Genomic DNA, 18,888 nt, shown 5'->3' with positions numbered 1-18,888 from the left:
AAGAAGATATACAAATTATTATATAACAGTTTGTATTGTTTAAACTTGTTAGTTGCTTGTTGTAAATAAACAAACTAAAGCCTTTGTAAGATTATCCAGCGACGGACCGTTAAAGCTCAGACGTCTATCGTTAATTAGATGTCAAATTATAAGTGACGGATTAGGGTACAAACCCTTGTCGATATTTGGGGTTGAAATGTTAAAAGTTTTTGCTTAAATTATTGAAACATCAGAGAATTAAAATAAGTAATGTTTTGAGAACATTATGGTGAAGTTACGCAGATTTGAATCATTTATTGGAATAAGCTTTTCTGTTTTTTTTTTCAAGAGAAACATAGGGATAAGGATGTTTCATACATGTATTTTATTAGTAAAAACCCACAATTAAAAGTTTTATATTTACTTCGGACAATAATAGGAATATATTAAAAAAAAAACCTAAAAAATCAACACTCTCATTAAAGTTTTTTTTTTAATCCATCTTGATTTTTATATTATTTGTGTTACTATTTATATTACAAGTAAAACTTTGCTTTTAAAAAATAAAGTCATATGCATTTTGACTTGGAATAAAATTTTAAAATTTCTAATTAAGGGGCAGGAAAAATCTTTGTAGTTAGTTGCGGTTTTGCTTTCCCGACCGCATAAATATGACTAGAAGAAACCATTTCATGAATGTAAAAGTAAAAACTACTTTTAAACGTTTATACAGTTGTATAGTTTGTAACAACCTGACATATTTTATATGAACCCTCACTGCATACAGATTTTCTTTCAAGTTTTATTACAGGAAAATATATAAGATTTTTACCGTGTAAGAGTGCGCACACCTTTGATTAAACTATCGAACAACTGTTTAGTCGCGCTTTAGACCTTATATGGAGGGTACACTACAATAAGTTGTGCGACTAAACAGTTGACAGCGAAACAATCGACTATCGCACATTTGTACTCCTCTCATACAAGTGTCTTCCCAGGCTACAAGATGTCGCTGGCAGTGTGCCGGGACCGGCTGACGGGCACGGACGCGCCTGAGCAACTCTGCGACGGCTCCAGCAAGCCGAGCTCGGCTGTCGTCAGATGCAATATGCATCCCTGTCCTTACAAGTGAGAAGTTCTTAAATCTACTAATTCACTTTATTCTACAGACTCAGTTTCCTGTTTAATTGTAGATTTATACGTCTTCGTTACTGTTTGATCTTGTCATGCCAATAATCCCCTATACCAAACCAACATGGCGGCCAGGGGATTAAGAAAGGAACGTACTGTGTCAATTCTATAAGTGAGAAAGCTACTGTTTAATTCGAGATTTATTTGACTTTACAAATATAACATAATTTAATTCTTCTCTATTCATAATATAAATTATGAAAGCTTTATTTTACTGTTTACATTTGTAAAAATTTTATTTACTAATATTAAAATTCAAATGCACAAATGACAACGGAGGACTTTGGTATTGGATAACAATTACCGTTACCACGGCAACATTGTTTCCTTGATGACAGCTTGTAGTTTTTTCCCTTAACCAAATATTTTTTCCAAATTTTATACTCCCTAAGTATAATACCATGTTGTAATCGTGAGGCTTTTTATAAAGAAACAGTTATTTCTAAGTAAGCTGTGATTGCTGACCTCCTACGTAACTAAGTAGTGCGTACGCTTTATTATCTTACTAGTATTATAAATGCGAATGGTTAGATGGATGGATGTTTGTTAGCGTTTGTAGCTTAAACGGCTGAACGGATCTCCATGAAATTTGGCACAGGTTTAGAGCATAGTCTGGAAGAACACATAGGCTACTTTTTATCCCGGGATAAGTTACGGTTCCCGTGGGATTCATTTATTTAGTTTTTAATGTTTATTCGATCAACGGTTCAACATATCTTATTGAAATTTGGCACAGATGTAAAACAAAGTCTGGAGTATACATGGGATAAGCGTCATCCCCGAGGTGTCCGGTTCCCGAGGGATACGTAGCTTTTTGTTATTTATATAGTTCGTATGTTTTCTAATATCACGCGGACTAAGTCGCGGGCAACAGCTCGTATTGGTATAAATCGAGAGATACGGAAGGCGGAGAACCGCATTCTGTGGAAGATTGGGGATGGCCTATGTCCAGTAGTGGGCAAATAAAAGCTGATGATGGTTTGATGATATTTATACAATATGCTTCATTAGATGGTACGTGGGTGAATGGTCTCCTTGCACGGTGAGCTGCGGCGGCGGCCTGCGCTCGCGGCGTGTCCTTTGCGCCAGATCTGCTAATGTTACAAGAGCTGATACTTACCAGCCAGGTATTTTATACATACTTAATATAAGACCCTTTTTCCACTACGATAGCTGCGACTAAACGTGTAATTTTTATAAGCAAATCGTTAAAGAAATGACAATATTAATCGCTTGAAAAATGGTTCTAAAGTTTTTATTTGTATGAAGGTTTACAACCTTCTACTACTAATACATTTAACAATACAATTATTTCACTTTTTTTAAAGATAATGAAAGCCGTGATTAAACGATTTTATGCAGTTTTACGCCATAGAAACTCACCTTTAAAGACTTAATATCGTCATGTCATTGACTTCTTGCATAACATTTTGAAGTTAATTAAAACATAATTTTAATAATCTATGTAAGTATAGACTTCAAAATATGAAGTGATATTCTTCACTTGAGTTAAAACACTTCTACAATGTAATGATCTATAGTAAAGCGTCTTTGTAAGCACTTTATGTTAGCACTCACTTCGGGTTATTGATATTGTCAGTAAGTTCATAAGGATTGAGTCACTATGAGCAGTAAAACCGTACGAAGTGCCTTTCAAATTTAGATAGACCATTTCGAATTATGCTCTTATTATCACTAAAACGAGATATTACACAGAATACTTGGTGAATTTTCGTTTGTTGACTTTTAAATAAAAGCGTTTTATGTAAACTTTGAATCATAATTATTGTTGTAACTTCTTAACAACAAAGAATATTGAATAAAGTAAAAAGTATTTAAATAAAGATTCAGGTGCCTACGAAAATTAAATGTCAAACAAAAATGTTGTCAATTTTAAAAGTAAAATTACAAAATTGCTATTATTATATTTCAGGCGCAATAGATACTTTACTGATTTTTGTTTTAATATTATTTGTACTTCTATAGGATCTTCGGAACCAGGTTGTGTGTCTCCAGCGCCACGATCCTCACAGACTTGCAACGAACACGAATGCCCTTTATGGATAGCGGGTGCTTGGTCAGGAGTAAGTTTTACATTATGGATTGTAAAATTATAATCTAGATTGAAAACTATGATTCTCGATTGTAAATTTAAAGTAATTCAGACTGTATGGGAAATCCATTGAATTCAGTGACTCATTAAAAAAACTATTTAGCAATGCATTTATAATAATAGTATTTAAAAAACAGTGACACAGACAAATATAAACCTTTACTGTTTACTCAAGATTTTGCAATAATATTAGCATTACGTAAAAGCTTTCAATAAACCTTTACGACTCTATGTGGCCATTTTATAGTATTTTTCAGTACCATTAGTCTGAGAAAAAATACATTAGCGTGTGTACCCGTGTGTACTAGGGCACCATAAACTCGATATCAGATATTGAAATATCGCGATGTTCATAGAATATTCACATAAAACTTTATAACCTAACTAAAAGTATTGAACTGCCAACATTGTGTACTCACGAGAGCTTCCGTTGCGGATAGTTTTGAAACACAATGTAATACATCAATACTATACTAATATAATAAAACGAAAACACTCTACTTCGTGGCGTAGTGTCAGCAATCGCAGCATATTTTTGAATAATTCTTTCTTTAATAAAAAGCCCTACAGTTACGATATGCTTTAGGCTATATATTTTCACGATTTTAAAGAAGGTAAATAAATAGGAAAAAGACCTACATGTGGGACTATAAACTACAAGTTTCCAACATCAAGGACGCAAGGTTATTGTTGTGACAGTAATTTTGACATTAGCATTTGAGAATTTGACAAATGAAAACATGAAAAAAAAGTTTTTATAATTTAATTCTGATGAAGCCGCACGGGAACAGCTAATTATAAATAAGATTGAATATGGATGGCTAAAGGAAGACTAAAGAAAGTATGTATGGATTGTCTGAAAGAGGATATGAAGATATGACGGCTGATAGAGATGTATGTATGTGCCGACCTTCCAAAGTGACAAGGGTATTATTATTGTGATGATGATGATGATGACGAGATACATTTTGACGCGGAATAATGAATAATACTAGCAAACGTATTCCCGGTGTGGTTAGAAAAAACAAATGAATTCTGTAAATTATTCAAATATCGAACTATAGTATTGTTGATTCCTAGAACATCAAAATACATAAGTCTTAATCAAAAGTTTCGAATAATTATCAAATGTTTAAAATTATTAAATCAAATTGAAATTTATATTAATTTCGAGTTGAAATTTCATTAAAACGTCTACGACTGATATTAAATTGTTCAAAGAATCAAACTATAATTAAGTTTTCACGAAACCAATACGACTTTGGTAAGTTTTAGACAGAAGGCTGTAAATCGTCGATTTGCGAACCGCTGCGTTGAAATATTACCTTTCTGAAACTAATCTTTGTGTGAATATAACTGTATGTACTGTCTAATTACTTATAAACTAATTAAATTAAAAAAAAAAACAATAAACACAACTAACTTGGACGATACGAATCAAATTAGACTACAGACAAAACTCGTTACAGATTCTTTATGACGTCATCGACGCACATATATAAAAAGTAATTACACGCGGATAGAGCCGCGGGGAAAAACTAGTCTTTCTAATATTATATATGCGAATGTTTAGATGGATGTTTGTTAGTTTGCCACCTAATCTACTAAACGGACCTCGATGATATTTGTCATAAATGTAAGAATAGTCGAGAAGAATATAGGGCATTTACTTTTGTTTTCTCTAATACTTTAAGACTAAATTACAACCTATTCTAGATAGAGTAGTAACAGCGGTAGAGCCCGCTTTAACATCTTCACACAAAAGGGCCGGCTCTGTGTAATACCACGACCACACAGAAAACAGGCGTGAAATGGAAACAATTCCGCGTTTCGTCTGATGAGTGTGGTGCCGGAGGCCTAATTTTAACCCCTTTCCCTTTCCACCCTTTTCTTAAGAGGAAAGGATGGGAAGGAAAAATGGATTTTACGATGAAGGAGACGCATAGGAAGCGGAAATGTCCTCTTTATGTGCGTCTCCTCCTTCAGTCAATTAATGGTAGGCAACGCATCTGCAATTGCGGATGTTTACGGGCAGCGGTCGCTTTCCATATCGGTGGATTCAAGCCGCTGGCTTGTTTGCCACCTTATATTACAAAAAAAAAGATTCGATCAAGACTATTTGAGTAAGAAAATTCTATTACTGTTTAAATTCTCATTCACTTATCTGTATTAAAAGTAGATGCAATGTTTATTCTGTTCTATTCATGGAATGTATTCTATAAAACTGCTAGTGAACTAAAAGCATTGAAGTAGTTTCTACTGAAAGCAGTACAACTTGCAACTGTATAGTGAACGTTATAGTGAGTGTTTTGTTTTTTTCTTACTAATAATGTATGTGTATGTTAGATATCTCCGGAACGGTTAAAAAGATATTTGGTTGATAGAACATGGTCTAGAACATATAGGCTATTTACTGTTTTGTTTCAGTCCTTTGCAGACACTCGCAGGCATAACCTATTTCATATAATAGTAAAAAAAAATACAATTCCAAGATTTAAAGATAAAATTTGTTTCTTTATTTGATAGCTTCGAACTAATCCGATGAAGAAAGTTTTTCAAATTGTTACCAGCTGTTGCATGCGACTTCGTCCGCGTGACATCAGAGAATACTAAAACATATGGCCATTCTTTCTAATGAATAACGCAGCTTTTTAATTGTATAAGAACTTTTGAAATCGGCTCAGTAGTTCCTAAGTTATTTCAATACATACAAAAATACAAATCTTTCCTCTTTAAAATATCAGTATAGATATGGACTTTGTCATGTCTTTAAGAAACGATTGTTAGCAAAGTATGTTTTAAACATATTTTTACTGCATAGAATCGTATTACAATGTTTATACGTAATAATAAAAATCTAGTCTAGGAATCAAATTACCCTTTTTTATTCATTGCCGTTGCTTTTGTTGAATATTAAATGACTCTTATAGAGTCTGGTACACGCAGGTACGTCTTAAAAACCACAATAAATTCAACGTCTATATAAATAGATCAAAACATTGTGACCTATTTTTGGATTAAATGATTTTCAATTTGTATTTTACTTACAAGCAACACAACGGAATGTAAAGCCAAAATTAATTCCTAGTTTATAATAAACCCCTTCCATTTATTCATATAAGAGCGTGCGCACATTTGACTAAACTAACCCACAACTGTTTAGTCACGGTTTAATTCCAATGAGCGTATATGGAGGTGCCCACATTACTTGATTAGTTGTGCAACTAAACAGTTGAGCTGCGAAATAATCGACAATCGCACACCAGTTGTACTAATAGCATCCTCTGAGTCTTGAATTTGGCCGTGTTATGCGATTTTGAGTCTTATTGCATATTTTTACAGTGTTCAGTTTCGTGCGGCGAAGGAGTACAAGTGAGGGGAGTGGAGTGCACGCCAGCCGGTGGTGGTTGTGACCCAATGTCAAGACCTGATATATCCAGACCTTGTTCCACTGGCATCAGCTGTCCCGCTTACAGAGAAGCTGATGAAACTGAGGTGAGAATAGCTTCCGTTTTCCGTTTCTAGTTGGATTGATATCTCGAGAAGATAAAAATATGATAATTCTTATACGTCCCCTACTCCTTTTAATTGCACTTCTTTTCTTCTTTGCTAGATCATCATCATCATCATCTTTCTCCTTATCCTACTTCTAAAGGGTCGGTGCAACATGTTTTTGTCCTCCAGATAACTCTATCATACGTCATCTCAGTCATCACTCCCTTCTTGATCATGTCACTTTAACGCAATACATCTATCTCTTTCTACGTCTACCTCTACCGGTGTACCCTTCCACACTCATAACTAGCTATTCTTTACTAGATGACTATCCGTTTTTCGCGAATTCGTCTGCGTAAAATAATAAAAAATATAGCCTATGTTACTCACGGATAATATATCTTTCTAATGGTGAAAGAATTTATAAAATCGACCGAGTAACTAGATTTGACGTGAATCGAATACATGTCAAAATACAAATCTTTCCTCTTTAATATATTATGTAGAATACTAAATATCGAATAGTTTGTGAGAAATCTATTAATAAAACTGTTTTGATGTGATTTTCCATATAATTAAAACATTATCTTTATTCCAGGACGATATAGAAGATATTTTACCCGGCGTGGTGTACCACACACAGCCACTTATCCAACCATATCCTCCGCCACAAGCTAAAGCGGAAAGACTGATAGGAGAACCAGAAGTACCCGTGGAAGCCACGTACGTATTTTTATGGACATTAATATTGTAACATTAACTTAGACACTACCTCCTGCAATGGCGCGCTCTAATACGTCTGAATGACATTGACAGCTGTCAGATAGGGACGTCTATGCCGAAGTTCTAGTGTTGCCCGATTTTCATTTTAACAGTTTAGTATTCCATGAAGTAAAAACGCGGTACACATTTCGTTATAATCTTGACTAAACTTACACCCATTCGTCACTAAACCATTAATAGTATTCTGAAAGTGAATGCTATTTTTTAGCGATATATCCACTGATATGATTGTTGCAGTAAATTGGACTTAGGGTCCTTCAAGAAGCGTATCACCTTCCTTTTGCTAGTTATCCTCGCTTGTTTTTTTAAAGTGTCGCATTCGGTCAGCTGTGCGACTATTCGCGCTAGTGCAAAAAGGTCTTAAAAACTATAAGAAGCTGTACTGTACTTTAGATAGATGGTTTAAAATTCAGAATAAGATATTTGTAAGTTAAAAGATATCTTGTAATAAATAAAAACTACAGGATAATTAGATAAAAAATATTTACCCTTTGTTCTATGTGAAAAATTTAGTGTTGGTTGTCTCTGTTTTCAAATATAATTGAAGGGATGAAAATGTGTTCTTGTACAGGTGTTAAAACACTAGACAGAGAGCTCGTTTTAAATTTTAATGACTAGCAGGAGCGCCGGATTGTAATTAAAGGCATTTAAAATGAGAATAGTTTATTTAAAAAATACTAATTATTTTAATGGCTTGTTTTTGAAGGTAGAGAATTCACAAAGGATTTTTATAGATAAGCATTGACAAAGAGAAAATCATTTTCAAATTTGAATTTGGAATTAAAGTTAATTTTAGGCAACATTAAAAAAATAAAAACAAATGCAGGCGGTTAAAAAAAATTGTTCTTCCGCAAGGATGTTAAAACAATTCTTTGTTTTAAGGAATGGGTTGCGTTTACCGTCGTGTTGATATAAATATCAATTACTAGCTTTTCGCGTGCGGTTTCATCCGCATGAATATTACAATTTTATTTTATTGTTTACATGACATGACCAGACAAACCTTAGCAATCTTGCTTTCTTGATGTTGGCAGCAACTTATGGTCTCTTTCCCCCATTAGAGATTTTATCCAAAATATTTACCCCCTAAGTTTAATGGCGTAAAAATATATATCATAAAGCGTGATGTAAGTGTAGGGCTTTTTATTAAAAATGGGATTATTCAAAAACATGCTGTAATTGCTGACATCTTAGGCAACAAAGTTTGTGTTTACGCTTTATTATAATAGTACAGATATAGTATAGATTAAGTACTTATTAATTGTGTATCTTACAAAGAGCTTAGAGTATTTTGTTGTTGTTTTCAGCAATTACAAAATATTCTTTGCGTGTGGCTGGTTGTATGTAAGGTATTGTACCTACTGAAAGTAATAAAGGTTTCACGTTTAAATTCAGAATAACATCCACACATCTACGATGAATGTTACCTTTCCATTTACACAAATAAACTGCCCATTTACAATTAGATCTTTTATATTCAATGATTCGAAAAGTGTCTTTAACTAAAAACACTTTTTGAATAAATTTTAACAAGACACGAATCAACTTTCAAATAATTTTTTTAATAGAATTTAGCTACAAAATAGATAACACTAAACACTTATTTCTCTTTCTATGCACAGAATATCTAAATTAATAAATAAATCTATCAAATCATTTGCCTGATCATTGCTTTACTTTACAGAAGAATTTATCTTATTTCTAACTCTATGCACTGCACAGTAAAGTTTGAATTTCCTTGCACTCTATTCTTCACTCTGCACACATTGTGTTACTTCTTTGCTTCGTTACACTTTCTCGATACAAAACTGGACATTTCTGGCACCGACAGAAACTACTTTGTTTTCAAGTCTCACGGAGTGTTTAGTTGAAGCATTAAAACTATGTCTTAAATATTACTGAATAAGAATTAAATACAGATGAACACTGGTGCATATACTTATACATAAACCAGCCAGAACAGATGAGGTGTAACTTCTAGATTTAAGTTCGGTCCAATACCTAAGCACCCGCATGTCAAATCATGTGTGATTCTTTCATAGAATATAGTATCGTTTATTTAGATCAGAGATTCCTTATATAGTCCAGGATCCCATGGTATCTAAAGGAGACGGCAAGAATTCAAATTAGAAGTTCAAAGGTCAAAGAATGTAACAAAGTTCACTGGAACCAGTTAAGTTCTGTAAGAATTCTACTAAAATTATGGACATCTCTGATCTAGATTCTTCTATTTTAATCGCAACCGTAAACCTTTAAAGGCATTCATAAAATGTTTTCCTATAGAACTCCAAAGACCAATTGCATTTTATTAAATTAGATTTTTTTTTATAGTTACATAAAAGACGATGACTGGGGTCCGTGCAGTACAACATGCGGCGAAGGTTGGAGGAAGAAAGAGGTTCATTGCAAGATTTTTTTAGAATTCAGCAGAACTATAGCAAAATTACCAGACAGCAAATGCATGGGTCCCAAACCAACGGAAGAAACTGAGAGATGCGTCATGGAGCCCTGCTCTATGGCTTATGGGACGTCTTTCGGGGATTCTAGTATACCTTCATACGGAACGGGAGACAGGTACACCAATATAAAAAAATACATTTTTTAGTAACATGCAACAAGCAAATTGTGAATTCAGTAATGTTGACATTATAAATGCGAAAGTTTAGATAAATGGATGTTTGTTAGAGTTTGTAGCCTAAACTGCTGAACAGATCTCGATGAAATTTGGCATACATGTAGGGGATAGTCTGGAAAAAACACATAGGCTACTTTTTTTAGTTATACGGAGTCTGGCGAATTTAGTTATAACATAAAGTGCATGATGAAAATGCATTAGTTCTTCTGATGTTGTTCGTGATGATAATCACAGTATTCACTTTTGTTACAATATAAGTAGGATTGGCAATAGGAAGGCAGTCGTAAAAATCAAGTCTATATTTTAAGGATAATAAAATCTCCTAAGACAATTCAAGGACAGAGAAAGACGATCAAATTAAAACAACTAAAGTAATTTACAGTATTATTTATACATCACGTTAAACCGCTCTGGTCAATATCTTTAATTGAGAAATTTCATTTCACACAATTTATCTAAAATGCCATTTTGTAGTGACTCCTTAACCACATCGTCGACTCTCACTTTTAACAAGATTTCTTCCTTACCTTCATTAGAAGTGCATTGGTAAAGGTCTAATTTGGATTCGCTTATTTCTCTTTCAAACGTCGTTGTTACTATTCTTAACTCTATTAGAGTTATGAGCAATCCAAAAGGTAACATTTCTTGTACATCATCTTCAAATGAATCCTTAGTATAAATTAAACTAGAATCAATATCGTATAGTTTCAAGAATGAGGTAAAACTCTCATAATAAACTGATAAAATATCTTTCATATGTTGGGCTCTGAATGTAGAATCAGTTGACAAATAAAGGAAATAAACAATATCTGTTGCTGGGTTTGAATATCGCATCGCTTGGAAGTCCAAAAAACATAGATCCGTTGTGATGTTTTCCTGCAAAAATAAACACTATTACCATACCAGCTTATTACAGAAGAATTATATTACCTTGACAATTTTTTGAACATCCATCTATCTAAACTTTCGCTTTTATAATATTAGTATGTTTGCGGTCTCTGTTTATTCAAAGGGAATGTAAAGGATGGCAATATTTTATAATACAAGTGTATAATAACATGAAATATGATTCTTAATAATTATATGTATATGAAGTATCGTACCTTTTGTTTGAACAAGAAATTATTCACCCAACAATCTCCATGACAGAGCACGTTAAATGTTCGTGAAGAAGTGTAATATCTTAATAGATCCATTAATTTCGTTTCTACATTTTGTAATTTCGTTCTTGCGTCCAAATCATCTAACAATTTAACAGAATCTTCATAGCAATTAGTATAATAATTTCTTAGTTTACTTTTATCTAGAAATGTATCTTGAAAAAGAATATCTTTAAATTCGTTTTTTAGTTTCGTGAAATGATCAACATTGTTCATTTCAAATACAACTGATAGTGCGTGAAATTTCGCTAAATTATCCAAAACTAAACATACTTGTTCGTATTCTAAATTCTGTAGTTTATTAATTTTAGTATCATATTCATAACCTTTGGAAACTAAATCTTCTAATATTAGTACCTCATTTCCTCTCTTCATATCAGATAGTATGCATTTAGGTATTACGATTCTGTCAGATATATCTAATTTCTCTTGTATCATTTGATATCTGGATAATACTTCTTCATACGCTTTTACTTCTCTTTTATGTAGTTCTCTAAATAACTCCTGACGTGTTGTATTCACTAATGTTTTAACAATCACACTAACTTTACCACAATCTTCAGTGTCAGTTATTTCGACTCTAAATACGTTTGCAACGAAATTTTCACCTTTACCACACGCGAATTCAACATGATATGTGAAATCTTTTATGTTGTTTATTTTAGCTACATTTTCTATACAACTGTGCAGTTCTGTACAATTAAATTCATCTGGTTCACTTATATTTACATCTAATGACATTGTTGAGTAGTGAACTGTATCGAAAACTTATTCAAACTGAGATAGACTCTGATAATATTTGATAATATACGATAAGAGTTATCAAAAGTAAATGTAAACACGCTATAAATGCGCTAGTGTTTAGCAATATCTTGTAATTGATATTAAATTCACATTTTCATATCTTTTTAATTATTTCCAAACAAAGGAATTGTATTTTAGAGATAATTGGTCAACACTAATATATAAAAACAAAAATTTTAATAAAAAAAAAACTGACTTCCAAACACAATTCACTGAAAGTAACAAAGAATATCATAAATTACTTGGAAAGACTGAAAAGTCCCTTCTTGCAACTGTTTTATCTATATTGTACAATTAGAGTTACTTAGAAGTAGGTGTCAGAAAGGTTGATTCATTAACTATAGGTTTTATTACATATCCAAATTGTTCACCAGGTCCTTGATCTTTGGAACGTCCAGTAATATCCGAGTGGCGCCCGGCTCGCCAGGAAAATCTTATTCTTGGAAAGAGAAAGGTTATACAAGCTGCAGCGCTTCTTGTCTAAGCGGTGTTCAGGTAACGAAACATTTTGAAATCAGTTGTCATTATAAATTTACTAATATCAAGGAATTTAAGAAGATATGTTATTTTGCAACAAAAAATATTGATTTCAAATAGTCTACTTAGACTTCATTTATGTTTCACAGGAGCTAATCATCCAATGCGTAAGAGATGAAGATGGTAAAAATGCGTCTCCATACATGTGTGATCCTTTGACTAAGCCTGAGAACAGAGTAAGAACATGCAACGATCATCCTTGTCCACCAAGGTAAGAAGTTACCAGTTCATTAAAACAAAACCTTAAAGGTGTGTCAGATTTGTGTGAGTAAGGTGTGTCAATTTTGCTAATCAGAAGATTTCAATACTTCAAAAGTTCCAGTTCAACCATTATAAGATGAGATCACATTTGTTTCTTAACCTGCAAGTAGAAATCAATTCTATTTCCGATGACTGTATTTCTTCTACACATTTGTTTACATTTCTATCAAAGAAAGAAATAATAAAATTCCAATTTCCTCACAGATGGAACTATACGGATTTTTCTCAGTGCACTAAATCCTGCGGCATTGGTATACAGACGAGGGAAGTGACGTGTATACATGAAGTAAGTTATTTTATTACAATTTGTACTTCAATCTTCAATTTTAGATAGAGAAGAAGCGTAAAAAAATATATTGATAATCAATACAAGAATTTAGGAGCAAAATAAGCTGAATACAAAACAAGGACACTTAAAAAAACTAAAACCATCTATTAGAACAGAGGTACAATCGATGATTTTCATACACACACAACATTTTTGATAGTAAATCAGTCAAAGCTTCTATAACATCAACCCGCAGCGTTTCATGTCCAACATCTATCATTCTCTTAGAATAGAACATAGACAGCAATATTTCAATTACACAATTTTGTTTTTTGTTTCTCACGTCATTTGTTTCCAGGTGACTCGCGGCGGCACCAACACTGTGGTGGTGCCGAACAGCATGTGTCCGCAGCCGCCGCCGCCGGACCGCCAGTACTGCAACGTGCTCGACTGCCCTGTCAGATGGCATACTGGCGAATGGTCGAAATGCTCCAAGACTTGCGGAGGTGGAGTGAAGCAGAGAGAGGTGACTGTATAAACAAAACTTGACTTATCCTTACGGCAAAGGAAAACATCGTGATGCACATATCGGCGAAGAAATTCAAAGATATTTGTGTAGTCAACCCGCAGTGCAGCGTGGTTGACTGTGGTCCTGTCGCTCTTTACTTGTAGGCTCCAAGCCCCTCAGTGGGGACTTATAGTGAGCTGGTGATGATGATGATGATGATATTTTTGTTATCAGGTGGAATGCAAGCAAATAATGGCACAATCACACGTGGTGGAAAGACCATCTTCTCTCTGCAACAGTCCTCGACCCGCGACCACAAAGTCTTGTAACAGCCGACCCTGTTTACTGGATACCTCCTCTCCGGAGATAACATTAGCCAACTCATCTTATATACAGCATGATCCTAAGAAGAAGAAGGTAATTATTTTATTATTACAGTCTTTAAAAACCAAAAAGCAGATCTCTAGATCAGGGGAACCCTTAGTTCTTTAAACATTTAATTATAATTACGGGAGCAAATTGCACGTGTCTTCTCACGTAGCATAAAAAAGTCGTCGAATTCGTAATATTTCCCAAGGCGAGTGCAATCTCCTTTAATTATATTAAAAAGAATATTTTAAAGAGTAAGAAAAGTGAAAACTACATCTCAAAGTTGACTTTTAATAGTTCTGTAGAAACCAAGTTAAAATGTAAAAATTCTTAAAGTTTAAACTATAGTAACTTTAACCCTGCAACAATTTTCACTGCAAAACTTTTTAATTTACACTTTTATAGCCTTGAAGAGAAATAAAAATGTTCTCGACCAACTCACTACACTATTGATCGGTTCTAAGGAATTTCTCATTTGTTCCACAAACACGTCGACAATTTGTCATGTCCTCTATTGTATTTGATTTATAACTACAACAATTATTTACTGTGATATTATTTACACGCTATTAAACATTCAATCACTCATACAATGTCTGGAGAAGTAATGCTATTATTTTTATACAGGCGCTTTAATTGTTTTCATAACATTTTAATGAGCTTAATGTTACAATCTCAATTGTTAACCGTGGATTATCATTGCAATAACAGCAGTATGAATACGTACTGTCTCTTTCACTCTCTAAAATAACAGATGTAAAAATATTTCGATTATGCATTAATTCACATATTGTCTACTAAAATTATGCTATTAATTCTATTCAGGCGCCTTCGTTACTTAAATAACACGATAAGACTATAAAATATAGATTTGGTTTCATTGTATAACTTTTTCAATTCCTTAAATATTTTAGGTTACGGTTAAAGTTGGCGGTTCAGCGACAATTTTCTACGGAACACAAGTAAAAATTAAATGTCCAGTCAAAGGATACAATAGGACGAAGATCCAATGGGCGAAGGACCATCAGATTATTACAAAGTCTAAAAAGCATAAGATTTCTAAAAAGGTAATATTTTGTTTTATATAAATGTGATAAATATAATGATTTTTATGCCATATTCTAGTGTTAATGACATGAAATAAAGGAAGCCGTTGTGTAAAAAGATGAACCTTACAATCTTTATACTAAATTGCAACGAATACTTCTGTCTTCTATAAAAACTACGAGAGATATTTAACTATAAAGACATGGTGTTTCAGATTCAAGTACCACAACCAGAGATATTTAAAAACACATTGACAAATCAGTAAACAAAATTTTTCACTGCTACTTTGAATTATGTAAAAAATGGAATGGAATGGTTCAAGTGGAATGTTATCTTACTAATGTTATAAATGCGAAAGTTTAGATTGATGCATATTTGTTAGAGTTTGTAGCCTGAACGAAACATATCTCGATGAAATTTGTCGTAGATGTAGAGGATAGTTTGGAAGAACACATAGGCTACTTTTTTAATTCCACTCGAACGAAGTCGCGAGTGAAGTTTATTTATTTAGCCTTATGTATTCCATACAATAACATTTTTTACTATAGAATTACAAATTATTAATTTGTAATATTAGTGAGGATGCCTGAATAGTAAAATCCTCCTCCAAAATGGTGAAGTTAGTGTCTCTAAATTTTTTAATCTATGACCACAACAGATGCAGTTATTCTTTGAACACTTTGTCATTAGGGCGCGCTACGCATCACGTCGCTGTCGCTGCGCGACCACGGCGTGTACACGTGCGTGGCGGGCCGCTCCAGCGCCAACCTCACGCTGCTGGTGAAGCCGCGCCCCGGAGAGTACCCCGCCAGCGAGGAGATCGGGCACAAGACCAACACGGACCACCCCTCCTTAGCTGACAGGTATTACTAAAGTTTTTAGTTAAGGTCCATTATACGAGTATTCTGTTTATTATAAGTTAAAATATTATTTAAAAAAAACGCATTAATGTAGCGTAGTATAACGATTACGCAAAAAAAATACCATTTAACCAATCCTGGTTTAAAACAGTCAAATTGCGGTATTGAAATCTTCGTCTGTGTGATTGAATATCCATACATTTAACCTTAGTTCTTTTTTATACATTTTAGTACAATGAATTTTATTGTAAAGCAGATCAGACAGTCGCGCATCAGGCAAAGGAGAACAGCCACACGAACAGCGACCTGATGAGAGGAAAACCAATAAAAACAGACAAAGAGGTAATATAGTTAATATAACAATATCTTAAAGTGCCTTATTTCGAAGTTTGGTGATCATTAGGGCTCACAGAACAGACAAACCTAATCAAGACTTACAAATTATATTACGGTCTAGGATGCGACCCTTGAGGAACACCATACTATTATTCTGCTACCTAAAGTTCCAGTTTTATAACTCTTCTGAAAACATAAAGGCAATACAAAAGGGATAAAAAAAGATAGAAATTGTAATAAATGTATCATTAAGAATATATGAATTTCGGAATGAAACTTTTTTTTTAAAATCACGGGGACGGACTCGCGGGCGATAGCTAGTTATTTCATATATGAAATGTTAAGTAAATTGATTTGAAGGACCCAAATATTTTTTTCGTAGGTAAACTAGACAAAGTTAGAGATGCACTGTACGGCAGCGCGGGACAATCAACAAAATCTCCAAGCTTCAATTCTCAAGCCCGTGACATCTACGACGAGAATGAGGTATGAATTATTTAAGATTCCAATTAGAAAGCAGGAAACTAAATAATAACCACGATGAATTATATAATTAAGTCATAACTATGGGTTCCAATGTTATATGTATTTTAAAACGCATAAACGTTCAGTGCAAAATACAACCTCTGTGGCTGACATGAAGTATAAATACAGACAAAGAGGTGACATACTGGCAACCAAGAATTTTGCGTATTTAGTTCTTAAAAAGATATAAAAAAACAGAAGAAGCGAGTGATGAGTGAGAGCGAATGATGATGTACATTGGGCCTGTCATACCAAATCGTAAATTGTCTGATAATAATTCAACCTGTAAAATGTGTGATGGAAATATCGGATTTTGTTCCCTTCTCTGACAGTGATGTCATTTTTAAGCTAACTGAGCCTCTATCAGCCAGTGGAGTGATAGGCCCTTAGTGAAATAAATATATCTTGTTTAATAAAAATAGTGCATAGACTGCCGAGCTATCGGTAACAAGTTACGTTTACCGAACATGCGTTTCTTTAAATAATTCTTTGTAACTTCTGGTAGTTAAACTGTGACTCCGTATTGTCTCAAGATATTACTGCGTTAAATATAATTTAATTGCCGCAGTAAAGTGTGCCATAAACTTTATTGAGCCCATTTTACTGCAGAACTTAGCAAAATTACTTTAGATATCTAATCATTATGGCTTTTAAAGAAACTTCTATTCAAGTATTGTAGGGAAAAAGTTCAATTTGAATATAGATAAACAGAAAATACTAACGAAAAAGGATTTAAAATAAGATACTAACGAAGTAGAAAAAAAAACCTGTCAAAACTTCAAATATTACTAGCCTTAGAATTATTTTAAAATACTTCAGTTAATCATACTTCATACTTAATATTATAAATGTGAAAGTTTAGATAGATGGATGGATGGATGTTTGTTAGAGTTTGTAGCCTAAACAGCTGTACGGATCTCGATGAAATTTGGTAAACACGTAAAGGATAGTCTGGAAGAACACATAGGCTACTCACTTTTGTATTTTTAAATTCCACTTGGACGGAGTCGCGGGCGAAAACTAGTAGATAAATAATGCTACTATACGCTCTAATTCAAATACTGTATAAGAATTTAAGTGTAAAGAAATAACATCTTAGAAACATCCAAATATCGAAGTAATAGAGGCGTTTGTTAACTATGAAATTTGATTGTTGAAAACTTTGTTCACGCTGCTTGGGACATTATCAACAAAAGGAGAGCGCGGTCTCTTCTCGGATGCTTCCGCCCAAACCTAGCAGTGCCTCCCGACTGTTACCGTGTCTTCATTACTTTATCATGCAATTTCAGGTGAGATGTTCCTAAAATAGAGCATGTCAACCGGTAACTGGATTACTCTAATATACCGTCTATGGCATGCTTTAACCGCTGTCATTTCTGGTTTCATTTGTCACGTGATATCATGAGTTTCCTAATGACGAGTTTTATTACTGGGGATTTTATATTATTGATTACTAAATTATTCTTCTTGTTGTATTTTCGTATCATTGAAAAGTTGTACAATAAAACCAATTAACAAGATTTTTCTTAATGAACATTTTAATTGATGTATTCAGTTGTTTTTTGATTTTCAGACGATATTGGGGATTTCTCGTGGTCAAAGAATGGTGGATTCGATAAGCGTTTTCCAGAATCACGTGACGCCAACGAAAACACACTTCGTGAATCTCGATGATAAGCAAATTGTTTACCCGGAAGAGGATTATTCTGATATTATAATTGTTAATGAAGATTACATCAGACAGACGATAGAAAGAGCGGGACAGAACAATTTTAAAGAAGATGTATACGATTTAATTGAGACTACTGTAACACCGAAAGAGGAAATGTAAGACAAACGGCACAACACTGAAACGAAACACTGCGCTTCTTACACCTTCTTTGACGTGAAATTTTAATTAAATTTCTATTTTTAGCGTGGTTATTTAAGACGTTTTTCTTAAATAAAATGTCGTTTTAGTGTTCAGCCATTATTATTAATAAGAAAAATATTTGATTTTGTTAACATTCACACTTAT

The 18,888-nt window shown here is 33.4% G+C and overlaps 2 protein-coding genes across 6 annotated transcripts in view; one reads left to right on the top strand and one right to left on the bottom strand.

The window, feature by feature from the left end:
* Window positions 1-18,888, top strand: part of LOC106103261 (ADAMTS-like protein 1) — a 47,201-nt gene that overhangs the window by 22,511 nt on the left and 5,802 nt on the right. For 3 of the 5 annotated variants that reach the window (XM_013282971.1, XM_013282968.1, XM_013282967.1), the window contains 17 exons: window positions 978-1,107; window positions 2,182-2,297; window positions 3,157-3,254; window positions 6,626-6,778; window positions 7,377-7,501; window positions 9,893-10,135; window positions 12,535-12,655; window positions 12,787-12,908; window positions 13,163-13,244; window positions 13,585-13,752; window positions 13,969-14,151; window positions 15,018-15,170; window positions 15,841-16,013; window positions 16,264-16,352; window positions 16,729-16,832; window positions 18,068-18,160; window positions 18,427-18,698. In XM_013282971.1, coding sequence (XP_013138425.1) covers window positions 978-1,107; window positions 2,182-2,297; window positions 3,157-3,254; window positions 6,626-6,778; window positions 7,377-7,501; window positions 9,893-10,135; window positions 12,535-12,655; window positions 12,787-12,908; window positions 13,163-13,244; window positions 13,585-13,752; window positions 13,969-14,151; window positions 15,018-15,170; window positions 15,841-16,013; window positions 16,264-16,352; window positions 16,729-16,832; window positions 18,068-18,160; window positions 18,427-18,698 — 2,425 coding nt within the window. The remainder of the gene's footprint in view (window positions 1-977; window positions 1,108-2,181; window positions 2,298-3,156; window positions 3,255-6,625; window positions 6,779-7,376; window positions 7,502-9,892; window positions 10,136-12,534; window positions 12,656-12,786; window positions 12,909-13,162; window positions 13,245-13,584; window positions 13,753-13,968; window positions 14,152-15,017; window positions 15,171-15,840; window positions 16,014-16,263; window positions 16,353-16,728; window positions 16,833-18,067; window positions 18,161-18,426; window positions 18,699-18,888) is intronic. The other 2 variants (XM_013282969.1, XM_013282972.1) reach the window with 2 other exon arrangements.
* LOC106103263 lies at window positions 10,569-12,118 on the bottom strand. Its single transcript, XM_013282974.1, has 2 exons — window positions 11,300-12,118; window positions 10,569-11,072 (listed from the first exon to the last, which is right to left on the bottom strand). The coding sequence occupies exons 1-2, from the start codon at window positions 12,095-12,097 to the stop codon at window positions 10,620-10,622; spliced, it is 1,251 nt and encodes a 416-aa protein (XP_013138428.1). The 5' UTR covers window positions 12,098-12,118; the 3' UTR covers window positions 10,569-10,619.

The sequence above is a fragment of the Papilio polytes genome, unplaced genomic scaffold, assembly GCF_000836215.1.
Source record: "Papilio polytes unplaced genomic scaffold, Ppol_1.0 DF823835.1, whole genome shotgun sequence".
Lineage (NCBI taxonomy): Eukaryota > Metazoa > Arthropoda > Insecta > Lepidoptera > Papilionidae > Papilio > Papilio polytes.
This window is presented reverse-complemented; position numbering and strand designations above follow the sequence as displayed.